The sequence below is a fragment of the Larimichthys crocea genome, chromosome XIII, assembly GCF_000972845.2.
Source record: "Larimichthys crocea isolate SSNF chromosome XIII, L_crocea_2.0, whole genome shotgun sequence".
In the NCBI taxonomy this organism is placed as follows: domain Eukaryota; kingdom Metazoa; phylum Chordata; class Actinopteri; family Sciaenidae; genus Larimichthys; species Larimichthys crocea.
This window is the reverse complement of record NC_040023.1, coordinates 32,872,350-32,889,380: the sequence shown is the minus strand read 5'-3', so window position 1 is coordinate 32,889,380 and position 17,031 is coordinate 32,872,350. Positions and strand designations below refer to the sequence as shown.

The following is a 17,031-nucleotide window of genomic DNA, read 5'->3' as shown; positions in this document are numbered from 1 at the left end:
CCTAATGCAGATTTGGTAAAAAAAGGCTTTCGCATCATAAAACTACAGCATAAACGGCATAAATAAGAAAACGTGGCTGAGTTTCATCGTCTTAGCTTTAATTGTGTCAGTGTTTGTTTTTTTTAGCATATAGCCCTGAATACATGTCATAAATGCCAACGAGGAGTGCATGCTGTCGGGAGTGGAAAGAGTCAAATCTCCAGACTCCGTTCGTCATTTCAGGAATTTTCAAAAAACGCATTCTCCGGCCCGGAAAAACAACAACAAAGCACTACTTGCAACATGTTGCTGGAAATAAATACATGAAACGTTCAAGAGTTCAAACATGCTTTCACTCTCGCACTGAGAGAACCGTTTTTGTCATTTTTCCCTACGCGCTAACTTGACAAGGATGGATCTCAGCGTGTATGGAGAGACCCCTCTGCAATCTCTGATAAGACTCGACGCAACTGGAGGGGAAACAACGGAGGGGTTTGTTTTTCATCAGTCTCGCCAAATTAGATCAACAGTTAGCCTGGGTAAGTAAGAAATGGTGCCTCTCTAAATATGTCGAAGGAATTGAGCTTCTTGATCTCCCGTCGCCGTTCTTTCATGCTCAAGGAATAAATACTACTCACAACCCTCACAGGGAGTGAATATACTGTTTACCTATCCCTGGAGGAGTTGAAAGCTCTTCAGTAGTGTTCTATCTAGGCAGCAATGTTAACTATTGATCAGTGCCAGCTTTAGAATAATGTCAGTCAATGTACGTGTGCTCATCTACACCTAAGTATCATACACCTACAACTGCATCTGCAGCTAATTCAGTTTCTTATACTTTGGTTGGTACCTATGTGTTAGGGATGTTTGCCCTAATTTCTACTGTTTTAATAACTCACATTTGTTTTTTGCAGTGTTTTATAGCCGTGACATCTACGACGGCCTCACAAACTGAAGCTCCGGTGGTGCTGCTTGTAGAACTGCTGCTGGCGCTCTTTGGCGGATGTTTCCGTCAGCTTCTCTCTTCTATCGATCACTCCGCCTCTCTCTTTCTCCACCTCATCCCCAGTTACGCTCCCGACATCACTGAGGTCCCCGAGGTGCTCGATGGAGTCATATTTCTCCAAGTCGGAAGCGATGGTCTGCAGGCTGAAGACCGAAAGGGAATCTGACCCCGCCCGCTCCCTCTCCTTTTCATTCTCCTTCTCCTTGTATTTCTCTACCAGGTCGATGGCTGCATCCGCTTGATCCGTCCCCATCGCACCACCGCTGCATGCTCCGCCTTCTTTCTTCACTCTGACGTCAGACTCGGCTCCGACTGGAGGGCTTCGCCCACCGCAGACAGTGGGGCATCCTCCCTCGGCCTGGTCTCTCCCCCTCTGAGCGTGGATCTGCTCGCTGATTTGTTCCAGGTTTCGTAGAGCGATGGAGTAACGGGTCTTCACTTTGGCTACCGCCTGTTCCAGCTGCAGCACTTTGGTCTTGCTCTCCTGGAGTATCACAGAGGACACAGCAACTTTCATCATTAATTTGAGTATTGATTTTATGCCACAACCTGGCAGTGACCTCTCGTAAATCCATAACATAACTGCACAGAACATCTTGTTTGAAATCATAGAGGTATTACTGGACTCTCTGTCTCTGCATTACCTCCAGTATGTGGTTGAACTGGGCCTTGAGCTCAAAGTAAGGTTTGGACTTCACAATGACTCTCTTGAGGGACTTTTGCAGCATCTGAACCCGAGCCTCGGCCTCCTGGCAGGCGTGCGTGACGCGCATGTGCTCCCTCTCGCTGCGGAGTCGCTCCTCCTCGGCTTCGTTCACCTGTAAGACACACACAGGTGTGAGAACTCTGTCGAGTCCTTGTTTACACAAGCAGGTTTTGAGTGCAAAGGTAACACTGATTAAGCTTTATTCCTACATCGCTGACCACCTATGCCAACTGCACATCACCCAGCCATTCTTTTAAATCATGTATCCTTTTTGTTACCTTAGAGGTAGCATGGTTGAGCATCTCCTGCCAGGTAGGATCCAGTGTGTTCTTCCCATCAGCCATCAGGCCCTGCTCTGCCACATAGACCATCTCCCTGGCAGCTGTGTGCATAGAAACTGCTCTCTCGTAGCTCAGAGCGGCCTTCTGGGTCTCCTGTTGTGCCTACAGAGAGGAGATAACTTTTACAGCATATACAAGTGGAAAATGACGCTGTGTTTTTAAAAAAAATTATTCTCTGGAAATGTTGCTTGAAATAGTAAAAATACGAATGTGATATCAAAGTTTAGTGTCTCATTAAGCATCCGTGAAAATAAATGTGAAAACAGCATTTTGTTGTTCAGATCATTTCTCAAGACTGTGTACGCCATAATTGAAATTATTTTCACTGCTTTACTTCGCAGTCAGACAGACTTTCTGACTGGAAACTGAGACCGTTATCTACGCTCTCTTCAATGACAATAGACCAGACGACAACAGTAATTTTACCAGAATATTCTCACATCTTACTCGGTGAATTGAGGATTTATATCGACCAAGCCGCAGTTGGTGATTATTGGAAGAGCGGAAAGACTGACCAAGATTTTATTTAGTGTCTGTCACATTTGAACAAAGTGTGTCTTACGACGAGTTAAATCAATCTTAGTTTGATAAAACAGGCTTGAATTCAGAAGGTCTACGGTTGTATTTTTCTGTTCAAAGAGCAAAACAGGTGTAAGAATATTTCCTTTCTTTACAGTTTGAGTTCATTCATAATAACAAACGTCGCAAAGTCAGTTTCTCCTGGCTACAGCTGCATAGAGCATAAATGTGTTTTTTTATAATTGGTTTGCAGAACTAATTAATTAATAATAACCAGTGGCAGATCCCTGTCAAACTGTATACGTAAATCCTAAATAAAAACCCAAAAGAAAATACACACCATCAGGTAATAAACGTAGAAAGAGGAACAGGTAAGGTAAGTTAACAGGGAAAAAGCTCTTCTCTATCAAATACCTCTTTTTAAATTTGTATATTTGACTGTTGACTATCAAATACCTCTTTTTAAATTTGTATATTTGACTGTTGACAGTTTCCCCAGTAGGCAAATCTCACACAGCTAGTGCTCGTGTAAAAACCAAACAAAGTATCTTGTGTCCAGATTGCGTGTAGAGCTAAATCCAATAAGATGGATCACACTTCACATCTGACATCACTATGAGCCTCACATTTTGCATATTGCATGAGTTCTCTCACCTGTTCAGGTGTGTGAGGGGATTTGTAAGGTTATATGCACTCTGACTCACAAAGGGTGAGGTTGTGTTTGCATTATATTTCACTTCGGTGCACATTCGTATCTGGTTCATGCTGATTCACGCTGACCAATAACCGCAAAACAGGTAAAATAGTTTTTTCAGGAGTGCAACTTTTCTACCAAATGAACTCTGGTTCTTGAACTGGTTCAGTATTCAACAGTCAACTATAAATAATCTTTTTAATGGGAATAAACCTGCCTTCTGCAATATCTGCCGGTGGTTGAACAGGGTCGGCCTACGCTTAGTAGTACTTGGAGAGATTAATATTTTCTGAGGGGGTACGTGGTTTAAAAAGTTTGAGAAACATTGACGTAAAAAGGTCGAGTGTGTCAGATTTGGGTCTCAATTTTACAGAATACGGCAGTCTGTGTTTTCATTCATGTATAATCACTAGAAACTAAGATTGGTTATGTTTTAATGAGCTTTTTATATCTATAGACGACGCAGGTGCTTGTTTCTCTGCCTGGTATGAAAGCATGAATGAAGCAAGGGTGTTGCAATCAGCAACTCCACCGCTGGATGCCACTAAAACCTACACACTGATCCTTTAGGTGCTGTAATTCCCTGCATCTCCATATAACAAGGCTGTAATGTAAACTGCGTAGATGCTACGGTTTCCCTTTTAAAACACACGTTAACATGTTTAGATATTTATCTTTGTACCTCTTTCGCAAGACGACGAGCTTCATAGTAGGGTCTCGCTTTCTCTATGCAGCCACCGAGCTGAGAGCTCTGAGCGTTGAGCTTCCTGGCAGACTCTGTGAGGATCTTCCGGTACCCTGATCTGGCATCCTGCATGGTTGATGCATGAAAATGACAAGATTAGATTTATGTGTAATGGAATGACTAATTCGATTTCAGCAGGAGGGTGGCTGCAAGTGAGCGAACGGTTCACAGAGCGTCAGAACTATCAGCCTCCCCAAATACATTTTCCATTTTAGCAGTCTTAGAGACACTGCAAACAAAATTATCATATTGATTAGCACAATCTGGGTAGACTACTAAAATATTTAACAACAGAGGCAGTTCCCAGAGGATGTTTTCACATTTTCTCATGAGTTTTGTATTGTCAAAATCAAAGCGTTTTTATTCAGTCTGTTTTACATATTTTTTACTTACATCCAGCTGCAGTTCTAGTTTGTTGATTTCTGCACTGGCTTCATTGAGATGCTCCAACTCTTCCTGCGAGGACAAAAAAAGAAACAATGTACTGCTTTAGGCACTTATTAACAAGTAGTCATAAGGAACATTAACTCACTCTCACAATTCAAGTCTGCACCTGTTTAAAATCGCATTTTCCATCTGATTCAATTGCATTGTCCTATTTTAACCTGTTTTTAATGTTGTATTCTTGTAATTTAAAATACTTTTATGGTTCTTTTTGGTTGTTTCTGTTATTTGCTGTCTACTCTCATTTATTGTACGGTGTCCTTGGGTGACAGAAAGGCGCCTATGAAATAAAAAAGTATTATTATTATTAGAAATTAAACGTTCTTCCAACAACGCATGCAATGTGAGGGAAATGAGCTCCAGCTTGTATTTCTGAAGTGTTACGAAAGGAAATGCAAGCGAGGCACAAACTGGGGCTGGTGGGATCAAATGTACTTCACAGTGAAGTCACTGTGGTGGCAAAAGGAAACAATTTAGAAGAAATCACTTTTAATCAGGATTATGGTGTTATGAACACAAAAATATAGCATTAAAAAAGGGTTTTATTCAAACAAATAGCTTCCTCTCAACCTAAAGTAACCCAGATTTATCCACCTCAGGTATAAAACCATTACAGTCTGGCTGATTTAAATGTTAAACTAGCTTTATGTGGATGTTAAACAGACCCCCCCAAACAGAGCAAACACGTCGCCGGGCTCTCTCACCTGGATCCTGGGGTCCAGCTCCTCCTCGTACGGGCTGTGTAATTGCTCTCCCACGCATTTCTGTTTGTCACTCTCGCCTTCCTCGCAGGTCTCTAGTGGCTTTCTATTAGTTTCGACACCTTTGACCCCCTCCTCATCCTCCTCCTCATCATTATTATTATTATTATGCCCACCGGGTATAACCTCCCTCCAATCCCCCGCATCGGACTCCCCGGAGCCGGCGGGGCTCTCACGCAAGTCGCCTGGCTCCATTCCAGGCCCAGCGGTTGCTTCGCTAAATAGCACCAAAAAAAAAACTCGTTTTTTTATTAATTAATTGACAATTGAGGGATAAATGTTTAAAAAAAGGGAATTCCAGTGTTGTTTGAGTTTGCCATATCAAGTCACCCCGAAACACGAAACCACCTCCAGCCTCGCCTGGAAGCTTAGCACGCTAACAGGCTAACGGTTAACGGTTAACGGTCGGACAAACGGTTACCGTGAGACCGAGAGACCGAGAGATAAAACGGGAGGTCCGCCGCCACACACTGTGCCCTCCGCCGGAGTCTGTGCGTCCCCTCCACTCCTCCATCTCTTACCCCCCTGGTTCTTCGTTACTTCAGCTAGGCTAGGCTAGCCAGCGGTTTCGGTCTCACATCATCATCATCACAAATAAACAGACCAGTGCGCGTTTGAGCCACGGCGGCCACCGTACACACAGACAACACTGTCACAGATGGAAACTGAAGTATTTCAAAATAATGTTCATGAACCTCAAATTTCACATCCATACATGTAAAATTCAAGATTCATCACCTTCATTTAAACTATTTTTGATTGAAGTTGATTATTATTTAAAGTCTCTTAAGTTAATTACTAGATTAGATTAGATATACTTCATATTCATCCCACCACCATTCACTTTTTACAGCAGCAGAGGAAAGTGTAGCATACACTACAGAATTAGAAAAAAGTAGAAAAGGCAATAAACAGACAGAAATATGTATAACCTACACAATAAAAAACAATCAACCTTTAAACAGACAGGTACTGAGGATAAAAGATAGATAGATAGATAGATAGATAGATAGATAGATAGATAGATAGATAGATAGATAGATAGATAGATAGATAACTATGCCAATGCTATGTTACTATTGTACAATGTGAACTAGTATGACTGAATTCCTTATTTGTTTGTTTGTTCTTTCAATAAAGTTTGGAAAAAAAGTCATAGTAATGTGTAAAGATAATCTGGCACCACCACACTATTCTCACTTACAGGTTTCATAAGTACACCAGTTTCCTGTTATGTGGCATTCAAATGTGGTTTCACACTGTCTAACACCATCAGATATTCAATATCTGCTTGTTCCAACCTTTACCCTTTTAACTGAAGCGTTATCATTAATAAGTGAAATATTCAAACCAACGACTTTATATTTTTGAGCAACAGTGACATATGTCACATACTCAAGTAGTTTTCTGACACATACAGCTGTGTGTTTGAACCTGATCCAGAGACTGCATTATTTGGGTCTACTAAACCACAGTGTTTCAGTTCATATTTTATATTAAGATATCAGATAACTGAGCCTCAGTTTCAGTCTTGGTTAATCTTTTGCTTCCATTTTGCTTGTTTTCTGACATATGTCTCTGCTTTTCTGTATTATAATAAAGATACATGTTTTGTTTTTTTAAATAATGTGAACTGGCAGCATGATTCAAAATTGTTTATCATTTTTTATTCAAAAAAACAAAACAAATACAAACACATAAATGTTGACATTTGTAAAGGTAACAAACCTGCACAGCGTAATACATCGGTGAATCATGAAACCAAATTATCTGACATTTAAATGTAAGCAGGAAGAACTGATTTTCAAAAGACATATTCACCGAGAATCAAATGACAGATTATACTGCAGTTATGACCAGTCACCACCACCATAAGCAACCATACCACAGATTCTAAAAACAGCTACCGAATAATTTAAACAAAAATGCAGGCAAACTAGGTAATTGCACTGAATGCATGAATTAATGTCATGTGCACGATTAGCATAATATAAAAATAGATCTCTAGTGAATAACAGCAGTTTTGTCTGACAAACTGATTAGGCTGTATCCTACATTGTAAGAAACGTTTTGGAATAATGAAAAAAAGACCTGAGTGGTATTGGCATTAAAACCCCTACACCAGAAAGAGGGACAATCCATTCTGCATTATCATCAAGGGCGATAAGTCGTGTCACTCAGTCAAAGAGAGAGACTTTAAGAACATCAGTCTTTGGTCTGGAATGATTTCCCCAACTGACATTTACAAAAAAAAAGGCGTCTGGATCATCAGCTCCAGCTGGTATCATACTGGGTCCATCCCGGAGGAGGAGCTAAGTAGACTCTCTGTCCTCTTGATATGAAACTAACAACCCCCCTGTATCCTGTCCTAGGGACTCCAGACTTTAAGTCATCCATGATACCCAGGTTTTTGGCCAGCACTTTAAAACTGTCCTTAGTTGAGTACTGTAGGCGGAAGGGCCCGGGTCCTTTTAGCTGCCCCTGCTTAACGACTTCATATGTAACCACAGGTGCACTGTAAACTTCCTTCTCAAAAAGTTTTCTATACGTCTCCTCCTTCAAGTAACTCAGGTCTAACTTGGTGAAAGGCACAAATTTGGTGTTAAGTTTAATGTATCGCAAGTATTTGTCATAAAACTGACCCAGGCTCACTCCCTGTCGCCCAAAGGTCAAAGTTCGTGAGATCTCTGGGCGTATACAGGCACGGTCGCGGCGCTGCTCCGGCTGACGCATCCAGTCGTCCCAGAATGCGGCGGGCCACTTAGGCTCCAGCTCCTCCCACACATCCTTGAGAAGCATCCATCCCAGGCCTGGAAAGAAGTCTGTCCTGTAGAGCAGGTTAGTCTGGCCTGGATCCACGTACCCATCCCTGCCATTGTCATTCCAGGCTGAGACGCACCAAAGATTGGTATCGGATTTCAGGAGTGGCAGCAAGGCGCGGAAGTACTCAAAGAAGTCTGGCGCCACCTAGAGTAGAAGATAAATAATTCAAAGTCAGTTTAGATGCCCCTGTCAACAAGTCAAATCAACTGTGAACAGCTGTAAAATAAGGAACCTATGAGTATTTTTATTGATGTATAAAATAATAAATATTTACATTCAACCACATGCTTATGGAGCATTAACTGAAGCCATTTAATGTCCCTTATTGATGATCTGATTACCTCCAGGTCATCCTCCACAATCACAACAGAGGTGTGTGAAAGGGTCTTGAACACTTGGTTGAGAGCCCAGCGGTAATGCCTGGAGATCTTGTAGTAACCCTGAAACTTCTTGTGCTGCGGTCGCACGGCGATATCAGACAAGTCCGGCTGTTTCAGATGAGTTACTTGATTTCCATAAGACCGAATCACCTCAGCGGTCTCCGCGTGCCCGCAGTCCTGACTCACTATGATCGGGTGAAGCTCTGCTGAAGGACGGTGCTGCAGGAGTTTGTCCAAGCAGCGCCTCACAGTCACCCGGTTACAGGCGATCACCAGGATGGGAATGACAGGCTGACGGGGGCCGTCAACTTTCGGTTTGTCTCTGTTCGATGGATCCCACAGCGACTGATGATTCTGGATCTGCAGCAGGATATTTTTCTGCCTTTCGAGCTCTGCCTCGAACGTGTCTGCCATCCGTAGCACGTCAGCCACCACGTCATGAGTGGGGCCTTCAGCCACTTCTCCCTTATCTCGGCCAGGCTCGCCCGGCTGACCCGGTGGGGGTCTGCCCCACAGAAGAAGTACCAATATGGCATTCCAGGTGATAAACAGGAACGTACCACAAAGAATGAGAGAGCCTCTCTTGCGGAGCATGGCACAGAAACTCAGGGGGAGGGAGGTGGGTGCAAGAGGACAGGGTCTGAGTAGAAAGACGTGTCCTTGTTACAGACAATAGGAACGGGATATGGGAAGGGCGGCCTGTGTATCATCACAAGTGCATGTTCAGAGATCTGGAGCGGCACTTTGTTGTAGTCGTTGTAAGGACACGATGCGGTGTCGATGGTGGTGAAACTGGATGAAATATGATGATGGGGGGGTGGCACATCTTGGGAGTAAAAGTTGTGATTCAGTCAGATCTTTTTTAGCTTTCAATATCCTCTTCCATCTGAAACAACAAAGAACAGAATGTACTTTATAGTGAGGGGGGTGGGTGGGAATAATAAAAAATGCTATGAGAGTTAAAGCCAAAGAGGAAATGACACACAACTCTTACATAAAAATGAAGGAAATTAGTGCAGTTTTTCATTTCTTTCTCAAAAGGAAGCAGCCTCATGTGACCCGGAGTGATGATTCACCACACTGTGTCTGTGTATCGATTTACTGCTATCACCTGTGGCTTGCCAAATAAACCAAATCGTGTGTGCGTGTGTGTTGTGTGTTAAAACAATAGACGTGTAAAACAATAATAAACACTGACTTTCGACCTCGCTGCTCACCAGACACACTGTAAATACTGTAGCTCGGAGGGAGCGTGTTGAAATTAGCCCTTACCCTGACAGTGTGAGCACTTCTTCCTCCTGTGGAGCATTTTCTCCGACGGTCCTTCGATGACAACCGGTTCAACTTTGTTAAACTATTTCCCCCGGCTATCAAAGCAACTTAACGTCCCCCCTTTTTTAGTTTATCTAGTTTCTCGGTAAGAAGACTGGAAGAGGAGGAAGAAGAGGAGGAGGAGGAGAAAAAAGTAACACGACGACTTCCTGGGCATCGAGTAGCAGTCACGGGAAGTCCCGCCCCAGCTGTCACCTTGAGACGTAACATGCGGTTTGACGTCCGAGCTGCTCTCTGCGCTAATTATTAAAACATTTCGTGTCTTTGTAAAGATTTATCGACACGTCGTGGCTGCGAAATGTGGTAATGAATAAGCAGGAAGAGGGAGTATTTAATGCTCTGTTTCTGCTTGAGCTGCTGCGTGGTATTTTATTTGCATAGATCTCAAAACGAAGATAGGCAAATTTAAAAAATGGAGAAATAAACCGTACACACCCGTAACAGACATAAATATCTAGCAGTAGTGGTAACATACTATGCTTTTTTTGTGCACATGAGCACTTTAAACTCTCCAATTAATAAATACATTCTAAAATTATCCAATTAACACATTATGTTTGATATGTTTTATGTTTAATTCGTACAAGAACGACGTTTAAAAACAGCAAATTCAGAGTTTTAAGTGCCAAACTATTCCTTTGCAGGTAATGGTTGCCAAGCAACCAGCAGACTTCAGTTAGCCGATGTTAGCTTGTTAGCTTGGTAGTAGCCAGTTGGGCATATAATCCTTTTTTAAATGGCTAATTGTGTTTGTTTGTTTTTTACATGCAGATTTTGGTAAATGTTAAACAAATGAGAGAGAACATGGTGATTACTGAGCTTTTATGATCTTCTTTTTATTTATTAATCTTTGGAGAGAGCTTTATGTTAAGCTAAGCTAACTGCCTGGTAGACATTTTATTAAAATACTATTCTTTTTTTGTAGCAGCTCTGTCCAAACGTAACACAATATGCTCACACCAGCATCTTAAACTCTGTAAATGTATAAATGATATTGTAATATATTGTGTAACATGTACAAAAATGGGGTTTAAGTGTCTTAACAGTTTCTTGGCTAGTGCTGGTTGCCAAGCAACATGCAGACTTCAGTTAGCCGATGTTAGCTCGTTAGCTTGGTACTAGCCAGTTGGGCACATAATCCTTTTTAAATAGCTAATTATGTTTTTGGTAAATGTTAAACAAATGAGAATGAACATGGTGATTACTGAGCTTTTATGATCTTCTTTTTATTTATTAATCTTTGGACAGAGCTAGATGTGCTAGCTGTTTCCAGTCTTAATGCTAAGCTAAGCTAACTGCCTGGTAGACATTTTAATAAATACTATTCTTTTTTTGTAGCGGCTCTGTCCAAACGTAACACAACACGCTCACACCAGCAGCTTAAACTTTAAGTTTATATATAATATATTGTGTAACATGTACAAAAATGGGGTTTAAGTGTCTTAACGGTTTCTTGGCTAGTACTGGTTGCCAAGCAACCAGCAAACTTCAGTTAGCCGATGTTAGCTCGTTAGCTTGGTACTAGCCAGTTGGGCACATAATCCTTTTTAAATAGCTAATTATGTTTTTGGTAAATGTTAAACAAATGAGAGAGAACATGGTGATTACTGAGCTTTTTTTATGTCTTTCATGATCTTCTTTTTATTAATTAATTTATTAATCTTTGGACAGAGCTAGCTGTGCTAGCTGTTTCCCAGTGTTTCCAGTCTTTATGCTAAGCTAAGCTAAGCTAACTGCCTGGTAGACATTTTAAGAAATACTATTCTTTTTTTTGTAGCGGCTCTGTCCAAACGTAACACAACACGCTCACCAGCAGCTTAAACTCTGTAAATGTATACATCATATTGTAATATATTGTGTAACATGTACATAAATGGGGTTTAAGTGTTTAAAAGTTTCTTGGCTAGTACTGGTTGCCAAGCAACCGGCAGACTTCAGTTAGCCGATGTTAGCTCGTTAGCTTGGTACTAGCCAGTTGGGCACATAATTCTCGTTAAATGGTGAATTGTGTTTTTTTACAGGCAGATTTTTGTACACGTTAAACAAAAAAACAATGTGTTAATAACTGAACTTCAGAAGTGCATGTAGGTGTTTTTTTGTTTTTTTAATAGTATTATCTCTAGTCGGAGCCAGGTGAGCTAGCTGTTTCCCTCTGTTTCCAGTCTTTATGCTAAGCTAAGCTAACCGGCTGGTCACAGTATATTTGCCGTACAGATGTGAAAGTGGTTTCAGTCTACCTGTGTAAGGTTTGGTAAAACAGTGAATAACTTTTAATAACTTTTTATTGTAGTGTAAATTTGAGGTACTTTAACTGTTATTTAAGTGTTTCCATTTTACTTGTAAGTCAGATGGTGGGATTGTATTTTTCACTCCACTTGAACTTTTAGTTTTATAAAGTTTGCAAAAACTAAGCAGCTTGCGACTTCAAAATTAAATACTCTGCCATTATTTTAACTATCCACCAGGAGGCCCTGAATACTTTCAAAGTCAGATGTAAGACTACAAACGTGGCTTGTGTTTCATGATTCAGGTATTTATTGTTACAGTCTTGTTTTCTTTGAGCGCCAAAGCAAGAGAAGTGTTCTTGAACAACCACTTTGTTTTCTGGGTTGGAGTCCAAATGTGAGCTGTGTTTTGTGAAAGCCAAGTAAAAGTCAATAAATAAGGTTGAGATCACAGTGTGTATTTTTGGTTCTGAGGCCTTGGACTCTCTCAGTCAGGTCTGTCCTCTGTGACCCTTTGTCCAGAGCTGGAGGCGTCCTTGGTTGAGGTGAAGTCAGTGGAACTTTGGATTTGTCCATTTGCCTGAAAGAGGACGTATAAAATGATTTCATATAGTGACGTAACATAAATAATTGTAAAAAAATATCCAGAGGCTCACCTGCACTGTGTTATTTTTGATGTTTTCCTCATCCTGTTGCTTCCACAGATGCTGTGGTGCATCAACAGAGCAGCTGTTGGACCTACACAACACCCCCAGCTTCAGAAACATCAGCTCTGACACCAGAGCAGTCAAAGATAAGCAGGTGCTCTTCACTTTTGACCAGCCAGTTGACACCAAACACGGTATTTGTCCTGCATTTTCCATCAAACACGGGGACGTTATGGACACTTTTAAAACACCAGCAGGGAATCCACTGATTTCTTGAACAAATAGTACTTTACAGATGTGTGTAGTATATGTCTCATATTTAATCATTTGAATTATTTGAGAGACTTTATCTATTCCAGGCAGGTTAGACGTTAGTCTGCACACAAGTTGACGCACAAGCGTGTTTTGGACACCGGGCACAGCTGTGTCCAAGCGCGCGTCCCCTGGGGATTGCGAAAGTTTTGTATGACATAATTTGTTAATTTCCCCTGAATCTTTTTGTCTCAGCACTTTACCATCCACCCGGGGTGACTTGCACGCCACATTCAGTCTTCTCCCCACCACAACACGCTCTCCTTGGAGAAAAGCCTCCCACGCTGGCGCCTGGTTTGACCGGGTGCGCTCAGCTGGCGAGTCGCGCAACACACCGCCGGCCATTCCGAGGCTGTAAACCGAGCTGGCAGGCCGCTTGGTCGACGGATTTCTAGTCCAGATATTCCCACGACACCGGAGGACAGCGGACAAGGCCGAGGCGGAGGGTGTAGAAGCCATAGTGGACGATAATACCCACAACAGACTGGCTCTCTTTCAGGTTTCATAGCAGTCACATAACGCGTAAAGGTGAATTTGCGTATGAAGTGGATTAGAGGAGGGGGCGTCTTTTCTGCCCGGGGTTCATGCGACCATATTTGCCTCGATAGTCCAGGAGGGGGGTCAGGTGGGTGGGTCTTTGGGCACTGGTGGAACAAAGTAAAAATCCTGCATTCCAAGTATTATCAGCTAAATGTGCAGCAAAAATATCACAAATTAAAGTACTTAAAGTTGAATAAAGTAGAAAAACTCAAGTGCCAGAACATGAGTTACTTTCCTTGTTGTCTGTGCATGCAAGTGTGGTAAGTCTAAAAGTCTGTATTTATCTGTTTTGCATACTTATGGCATGTAAAACACATCCCAATACGACATGTATCCTGTTATTTTTAGCTTAAAGGTCACTGAACACTCAGACAGGCTCGGATATTGCAGTAAAGACAGACTTATAACTAGACCCAGCTCTTCTTCTCTCACGTTGTCCTGTTTGTTGTTGACTTTTCTGATTCAGGTGTCACATTTTGTCCAAACCAAACCAAAGAGTTGGACTGACACACTACAAGTGAACTCGTATCTCATTTCCAAACTTTGCGCTGCGCCTTTTCTGTCAGACAAAATGAAAACAACGCTCATGCTGTCAAACAGATCAAGCAGGTGAAAGAATTCAGCACCCAAGCCGCCCTGTTAACTGCTCTGTTTACCCCACCAGATGGTATCAGGTGTCTTAAGGACTCCTGCAGGTTTCCGAAAGGCAATAGGCAACAAATCTGTTTAGGCTCAACAGAAAACCCAAATCAGGGAAATGAACAGAGTCAGCACTGCTGTGCAGTCAGGCACATAGTAAGAGTTTTTACAAGCAACTTTATCATCGTCTAATGTCGAAATAATTTAAAAATCCAGATTAGTTTTGGAAATACTAAACAATATGTTTCAGCGTCTCAGAAAATGCTTTATTTCATGATATTTGGGGAGTATATAAATCATCTGTGGCTATTTACAATGAGTTGGTCTATAAACAGAATTGACTTCATATCACAGAGTTAAGTGCATTTCAACATTTACAGCTTATTCGTTTCTTTACACTGTTTCCGTCTTTTCACAGTAATCTTCAAAAAAAAAGAACACAAAGGTCAAGAAAGCAAAAACTAAAATGCAACTTTGCCCCGGCTTCCTCCTTCATGTGCAACTTGAGCCTTGTTTAAAAAATGTTGCCGTCCTTGTTTTCCTTCATTTCATCATTAAGTCAGCTACAGTGTTCCCCAGTGCTTTGTTTATTTATTTTTTCCATTCGCCAATATTCTCTCACCTCCATTTTAGTCTCGTCTCTAAACCCTAGTCCACCCTCCATCAGGGGCTTGCACCTTGCGTTGGTGCACCAGTTCCTTGTGGACTGTGTGTCTGGTTACCGTGATCAGGCCTCCGGTGAATGGCCACGTTCGGTATAATCACAAAAGCCAGAATCCCCACCAGCATGAGTGCCACAGTGATGGTGATGATGGACCCCACCACGGCGTAGTAGCACTGGTCTGAGCGGAACAACCTGCGCAGGCGACCTCTGACCCTGCTCGGAGGCCTGCCTACGTCCACCACTGTGGTTGGTGCTGTTCCCTGCTCCATTGTGGCCAAGTTGACGTCACCACCTGTCATCGCCTGGCCTTCCTGATTCTTTTTAGGCAGGGTGATGATATTAGTCTTTACCGGGCTGGTAGGAGGAGGGTTCTTCAGGAGTAGTTTGCCCTTACTGCGCTTGAAGCGGATGGACAGTGCCCTCTGCATGTCTGCTGGGAGTTTGTGTATGATATCCACGTTGTTGCCCAGGCGGGGTAGATCCTGGCCGTGGGGGAGCTCGGTCAGCTCACGACACACGGGGCAGGACAGGGTCTTGAGCTCTGGAGAGGTCACGTTGATGCGAGCGAGGCACTCCAGACAGAAGGTGTGCCCACACGCCAGCAGTTTCGGGGTCTTGAAGACGTTATCGTATGTGCAGAAGCACACGGCGCACTCTGTGTCCTCCACGTCATTTTCAGGAGGCCTCACCTCCCTCCGATCACTCTCTCCCTCTTTCCTGTTCTGTCTCGGGGCCTCCTCACTCCTCCCCCTCTGCCTCCTCTCTCCATGGTGCCTGTCTCGTTCCCTCCTCCTGCCTCGTTCCAACCTCTCCGAGTCGGTACTCCTCGACCTCCTCACTTTTGCAGGCTTCTCCTTCTTAAAGTAGTCCTCCTTGCTGTTCCTTTCTTTCTGGACAAGCTTGGGTTTGACATTGGGTGTCTGTCCATCTCCGTGGTTCCCTTCGGGCCTGTATTTCCCCCTGTCACCGCTCATGTTGGAGGTATGATGTTAGAGGTAGAGTTGATTCGCAGTTTTCCAACAGGAGCTGTGGAAAATTGAAGGTGGAATAAGTTTAGTAGTTCCGGGAAACTAGCAGGGCAGGAAATAGACTGTAGGAATTTACTTGCGCAGAACAGCGATGAAGCAACAATTCGTAATCTCTTGCTATCAAACATCTCTGTAGTATTAAAATGCTATCTGTAGATTTTTCTCATTTATTTAACACGTCTGCGGTGCTTTTGCCTCCGATAATGACCTGCTGTGTTTGTTTAATAGGCTTTCCTGCATTGAAATCATCAGCAAACACATCTGAGCCACAATGGCTTCCAGTATGTTTTAGCTAATGGAGATTTTTTATGACGCGTCTGAGTGTCTTAGTGGGTTGAAACCTGTAAAACTAAACCAAGGGTTACGTCTGTGTGTGTGTGTGTGTGTGTGTGTTTGTGTGTGACAGGGCTTCATTGTCATAGCAAACATTCCATCATACCAGCCCATTTTTACATAGTCAGTCATTAACTTGGCAAACAAACATTTTTTTAGCAGCTTCCGTCAGAGTCTAGAGATTAATCTGCAACATTTGCAACAAGTTTCATTTACAAGTGTCGATTGATGATTGAGGGAGCTTCAAAACAAAAGTAGATGCAGCCGGACAGCTAAAAGCATCAGAGTAATAACTTCATGACAGATAAAAACACAAGTAAAATGAATAATCGTACACACACACACACACACACTGACCTGCTGAGGTAGACGAGTGTCAGAATCACGTCGCCATCAACCGTCCGTACAAGAAAGCAACCGATAACTCAACTCTGGACGTCTCTCGGTGCGTTTGTACTCCTCGTTCTCTCCTCTTCTGTCAGTATCTTTCCTCTCATAGCTTCTTTTCTAATTGTAACACAGCACTACCTCCTCTGTAACCTCCTCCTCGCTGCCTCCACACCTTCCTGTTTTTTTTTTTTTTCCACTTCTAGTCAGACCAGTTGGACCAGCTGTAGTGAGCCAGTGTTTTTTTTTTTTTTTTTTTAGTGTCTGTAATATGTAGATAATCAGGTCATTTACTTAGATAACTCTTCTGTCAGTCTACTCACAGAGGATAACCCACATCATAGTGGTGTTGATAATACAGAGAGGCACTATTTATTATAGTTTATAGTTATTACGGCGAAGATTTAAAACTAGATCTCAGCTTTTGTTGCTTAACTGGGAATTTAACATCAGATATGGTGTCAGTGGTATGTAGGGTCACATGTCAGAGAGGCACATGAATACGTTTGTGACTGTACGCTGATAT

General features: G+C 42.4%; 4 protein-coding genes across 4 annotated transcripts in view; 1 reads left to right on the top strand and 3 right to left on the bottom strand.

Moving 5' to 3' along the window:
• Positions 1-116: 116 nt before the first annotated feature.
• On the bottom strand, positions 117-5,841 carry sh3bp5la (SH3-binding domain protein 5-like, a). Its single transcript, XM_019275206.2, has 6 exons — positions 5,139-5,841; positions 4,384-4,446; positions 3,928-4,056; positions 1,970-2,134; positions 1,630-1,803; positions 117-1,469 (listed from the first exon to the last, which is right to left on the bottom strand). The coding sequence occupies exons 1-6, from the start codon at positions 5,388-5,390 to the stop codon at positions 924-926; spliced, it is 1,329 nt and encodes a 442-aa protein (XP_019130751.2). The 5' UTR covers positions 5,391-5,841; the 3' UTR covers positions 117-923.
• A 999-nt stretch (positions 5,842-6,840) lies between these two features.
• mgat1a (alpha-1,3-mannosyl-glycoprotein 2-beta-N-acetylglucosaminyltransferase a) lies at positions 6,841-9,972 on the bottom strand. Its single transcript, XM_010750822.3, has 3 exons — positions 9,671-9,972; positions 8,360-9,284; positions 6,841-8,162 (listed from the first exon to the last, which is right to left on the bottom strand). Exons 2-3 carry the CDS (start codon positions 8,990-8,992, stop codon positions 7,464-7,466), a joined length of 1,332 nt encoding a protein of 443 aa, XP_010749124.3. The 5' UTR covers positions 8,993-9,284; positions 9,671-9,972; the 3' UTR covers positions 6,841-7,463.
• A 1,852-nt stretch (positions 9,973-11,824) lies between these two features.
• Positions 11,825-16,634, bottom strand: rnf183 (ring finger protein 183). The gene is made up of 3 exons (XM_010750821.3): positions 16,476-16,634; positions 12,612-15,783; positions 11,825-12,535 (listed from the first exon to the last, which is right to left on the bottom strand). The coding sequence occupies exon 2, from the start codon at positions 15,729-15,731 to the stop codon at positions 14,757-14,759; it is 975 nt and encodes a 324-aa protein (XP_010749123.1). The 5' UTR covers positions 15,732-15,783; positions 16,476-16,634; the 3' UTR covers positions 11,825-12,535; positions 12,612-14,756.
• The window catches only part of LOC104935034 (lysosomal thioesterase PPT2-A), a 30,108-nt gene continuing 25,689 nt past the window's right edge, over positions 12,613-17,031 (top strand). Inside the window, exon 1 of the mRNA XM_027286147.1 lies at positions 12,613-12,756. Within this exon, the coding sequence (XP_027141948.1) occupies positions 12,631-12,756 (126 nt within the window). The 5' untranslated portion in view covers positions 12,613-12,630. The remainder of the gene's footprint in view (positions 12,757-17,031) is intronic.

What these genes read in the sequence shown, in the direction of transcription:
- sh3bp5la (XM_019275206.2), bottom strand. Translation starts at nt 5,390, where the DNA reads ATGGAGCCAGGCGACTTGCGTGAGAGCCCCGCCGGCTCCGGGGAGTCC. An exon ending in AACTAGAACTGCAGCTGGAT is followed by an intron (nt 4,057 to 4,383) that starts GTAAGTAAAAAA and finishes TCAACCATGCAG; the next exon opens with GATGCCAGATCAGGGTACCG. An exon ending in CTCGTCGTCTTGCGAAAGAG is followed by an intron (nt 2,135 to 3,927) that starts GTACAAAGATAA and finishes TCCTCTCTGTAG; the next exon opens with GCACAACAGGAGACCCAGAA.
- mgat1a (XM_010750822.3), bottom strand. Translation starts at nt 8,992, where the DNA reads ATGCTCCGCAAGAGAGGCTCTCTCATTCTTTGTGGTACGTTCCTGTTT. An exon ending in TTGTGGAGGATGACCTGGAG is followed by an intron (nt 8,163 to 8,359) that starts GTAATCAGATCA and finishes CTTCTACTCTAG; the next exon opens with GTGGCGCCAGACTTCTTTGA.
- rnf183 (XM_010750821.3), bottom strand. Translation starts at nt 15,731, where the DNA reads ATGAGCGGTGACAGGGGGAAATACAGGCCCGAAGGGAACCACGGAGAT.